Source organism: Teleopsis dalmanni, unplaced genomic scaffold, assembly GCF_002237135.1.
Source record: "Teleopsis dalmanni isolate 2A unplaced genomic scaffold, ASM223713v2 unscaffolded_contig_3874, whole genome shotgun sequence".
In the NCBI taxonomy this organism is placed as follows: Eukaryota; Metazoa; Arthropoda; class Insecta; order Diptera; family Diopsidae; genus Teleopsis; species Teleopsis dalmanni.
The window spans coordinates 1-4,115 of record NW_024035256.1 but is presented as its reverse complement, the minus strand read 5'-3'; the positions used below and the strand labels follow the sequence as shown (position 1 = coordinate 4,115).

General features: G+C 41.4%; 1 protein-coding gene across 1 annotated transcript; it reads left to right on the top strand.

Moving 5' to 3' along the window:
* Positions 1-1,144: 1,144 nt before the first annotated feature.
* On the top strand, positions 1,145-4,037 carry LOC119665197 (the record flags this gene model as incomplete). The annotated part of the gene is made up of 1 exon (XM_038074490.1): positions 1,145-4,037. A coding segment is annotated over exon 1 (2,893 nt), but the record flags the coding sequence as incomplete, so codon positions are not given.
* Between the last annotated feature and the right edge of the window lie 78 nt (positions 4,038-4,115).

Here is a 4,115-nt window from a genome sequence, read left to right as displayed (position 1 = left end):
CGAAGAAGAACCTCAGGGTGCAGTAGGCGATAAGCACAAAATTCTAGCATGCTTTTATTGCAAGGAGGCACATGCGTTAAAAAGGTGTGCAAAGTTTAGAACACTAAAAACAGACGCGAGGTGGAACGTAGTGCGTGAAATGAGACTGTGTGGAAGATGTCTACTGCAGCATGATTTTCGAACGTGCAAGAGGACCCGAGAGTGCGGTATACACAATTGCAACATGAAACATCACCCATTGATACATAAACAAACAAGTTCAACTGCAAGTGGGGCAAATGAAACGTTGGCGGTTCATCATCAACTAACTTCACAAGCGCTGTACAGAATTGTTCCAGTTACAATATATGGAAATGGTGTTACCTGCAATATTTATGCCTTTCTGGATGACGGATCTGGTCCAACGTTAATAGAAAAAGACGTATTAAGACAACTGCGGATTAAAGGTGAAACGAAAGATCTTTGTTTACGATGGATAGATGGTACGGTACGCAAGGAACCTGATTCTGAGCTGGTCAACCTGCAAGTCTCCAAAATACGCGAAGGTAAAAGGTATTCGTTGTGCAATGTGCGTTCAGTAGCTAAGCTGGAGCTACCCGAGCAATCTTTAAATATGGCAGAACTTACCGATAAGTATAAACACTTAAAGGGACTACCAGTAGAATCGTATCAAAACGTTAGGCCTCGAATGATAATCGGCCTAAGCAATAAAGAGGTAGCTATGCCAATGAAGTTCAGAGAGGGAGGCAAGAATGAGCCAGCTGCAACGAAAACTCGACTCGGGTGGACCATATATGGAATAATTAAGCACGAACCTAATACTATTAGGGAAACGTTAAATTTACACATCTGTGAATGCGATGATGATCTAAGTTTGCAGCGTTTAGTGAAAGATTTTGTCAGTAATGAAAACGTTATTGAAAGTAAGAAAAAACTAGAAAATATGGAGTTGGAACAACACAAAAGTATGCAATCAAAAATAAGTCGAAATGGTGAATACTTTGTAGCAAGATTGCTTTGGAAATCAAATAACATTACTATACCGGATAATTACTTAATGGCGTTGCGTAGACTTCAGTGCTTTGAGCGCAAGCTGCAATCCAATGTAACATTGCAAAGCTAGGTATGTGATCACATCGATGACATGAAGGCGAAAGGTTATATACGCCAGCTGAAACCTAACGAAGCCGAGGGGTATTATCCACGTAAATGGTACTTACCGATGTTTACAGTCAGTAATCCGAATAAACCACAAAAGCAAAGACTAGTGTGGGATGCAGCTGCACAATATGACGGAGTCTCGTTAAATGCGTGTTTGGAGAAAGGTCCAGATCTGCTCACTTCGTTGGTAGATGTTCTTGTTAATTTCAGAATCGGAAAAATTGGTAGAAGTGGCGACATTAAAGAGATGTTTCATCGAGTACTCGTGAAAGAAGAAGATCAACATTCACAACGCTTCCTGTGGAGAAATTGTGACGATAGCAGACCACCAGACGTTTATTTGCTACAAGTTATGAGTTTTGGGGCAACATGTTCACCATCGTTGGCACAACTGGTAAAAAATAGTAATGCACGCGAATACGAAACCGAGTTTCCGCGAGCAGTGAAATGTATTTTACAAAGGCATTATGTAGATGACATGCTGGATAGCGTCGACACAGTGGAGGAAGCGATTAATCTAGTCAATGAGGTTAGAAATATTCATAAGAAAGCAAATTTCCATATTCGCAATTGGGTTTCAAATTCTAAGGCAGTGCTGAAAGCTATAGGTAACCAAGGCCAGGAATTTCAATTTTGCTCGGCCGGAAGGCGTATAGACCATACATTTGAGGCAGAGAAGGTATTGGGAATCCATTGGCAAACCGACGCTGATATGCTCACATTTGATCTGAAGTTTACCAAAGCCACTGAGGATGTTCTAAGTGGATATAGATTACCTACGAAGAGAGAGTTGCTACGATTGATGATGTCAATATTCGACCCTTTAGGGATGCTTACCTTTTACATTATTGACGTAAAAATTTTGTTTCAAAAAGTTTGGCGAAGTGGAGTTAGCTGGGATGACGCTATTCCTAATGAGCTAGTTGATGAGTGGAACAAATGGCTGTCGCTGCTTGGCGGTGTGAAAAATGTGAAGATACCGAGATGTTACTTCGCTACGGTTAATAAGGATGCAGACTCCATTGAATTGCATGTCTTTGTGGACGCAAGTGAGGTTGCATATGCAGCGGTGGTGTACCTAAGAGCGAAGAATCGCAACAACATAGATGTTTCATTGATATGTTCTAAAGCAAAAGTTGCACCATTACGACCAATATCAATTCCAAGACTGGAACTACTCGCGGCGGAATTGGGAGCACGCTTAGGAAACAACATAAAAAGGGCAATAGACTTGAAAGTGACCAGTATAACGTATTGGAGCGATTCAAAGGCTGTTCTATCGTGGATAAAATCTGACCCACGAGATTACAAACAATTTGTAATGTTCCGCATAGCAGAAATCCAGGAGTTGTCCGAAGCAGAACAATGGCGGTACATTCCTACAAAATTAAATGTTGCGGACTTGGCTACAAAACAAACTAGTAATCCAGACTTTACTTGGAAAACCCCTTGGTATAAGGGACCGAAGTTCCTGTATGAAGCAGAAACTTGTTGGCCAAATAATGTTGGCGTACAGAAATATAACGAAGATGCTGAAATCAGAAAGCAACGATTGTTGGTGGCTCATGTAGCAGAGGAGGAACCTCTCATAGATGTCTACCGATTTTCAAAGTGGGAACGTTTAGTTCGATGCATGGCCTATGTGAAAAGATTTATGTCTTTACTATCAACTAATGAAATGAAAAAGAAGAAATCTGTAAACCAATGCTTGTCAGTTGAGGAACTGAAATGGAGTGAAAATTTCTTGTACCAAACAGCCCAGTTACAGGATTACAAGAAAGAAATGACTGCATTAAGTAGAGACGCTAATATTACTCTTTCTAAAATTAGCCCTTTGCGAAAACTTTCACCATTCATAGATGCACAGAATGTTTTAAGATTAAAAGGTAGATTAGATAAAGCCGTATGCATCGATGATTCAACCAAATTCCCAATTATACTATCAAGGAAAAACTACATAACTAAGTTGATCGTAGACTGGTATCATCGAAAATGGAAACATCTAAATCATGAAACGGTGGTTAACGAAATCTTTCAGAAATACCACATTCCGGGACTGCGTAGACTGTTAAAGCAGGTAAGAAATAATTGCCAACATTGCAAGGTTCGCGATGCGAGTCCAAAGCCGCCGGAGATGAGTGTGTTACCAGAAGCACGACTATCAGCATACTCCCGACCATTCTCACATGTTGGAATAGATTATTTTGGCCCGTATACTGTAACAGTAGGAAGACGCTCAGAGAAGCGCTATGGCGTCGTTTTTACATGCCTTACGTATCGAGCAGTGCATTTGGAGATAGCTTATAGCCTGTCAGCCAGCTCGTGTTGTATAGTGATACGAAATTTCATAGCCCGAAGAGGAGTGCCGAATGTCATCTATAGTGACAATGGAACCAACTTAACAGCAGCTGAAAAGGAGTTACGAGAAGCAATAAAGAACGTGAACTTCAATGAATTACAAGCTGAATTTACAAGTCCGGAAACACAATGGGTTTTTCTTCCACCAGCTGCGCCGCACATGGGTGGAGCGTGGGAGCGGATGGTGCGATCCATAAAAACAGTGTTAGGAGCAATAATAAGCCCGCAAGCAAAAATTAATGATGAAAAGATGCATAACCTGTTCTGCGAGGTAGAATCAATCATAAATAGCAGACCGCTCACTTATTTGTCGATTGAAACAGCAAGCGAAGAAGCGTTAACTCCGAATCATTTCTTGTTGGGGTCATCTTCCGGGAACAAGCCGCCGGGGAAGTTCGATACTAACGACGAGCACGTGAAATCCTCCTGGAGGCATTCGCAATACCTTGCCGATCGGTTCTGGAAAAAATGGATACAAGAGGTGCTTCCAACGATGACAAGACGAACGAAATGGTTTGGTAAGATAAAACCCATCGAAGCAGGTGATGTCGTCATTATTGTTGACCCAAATTCTCCTCGCTACACATGGCCGAAAG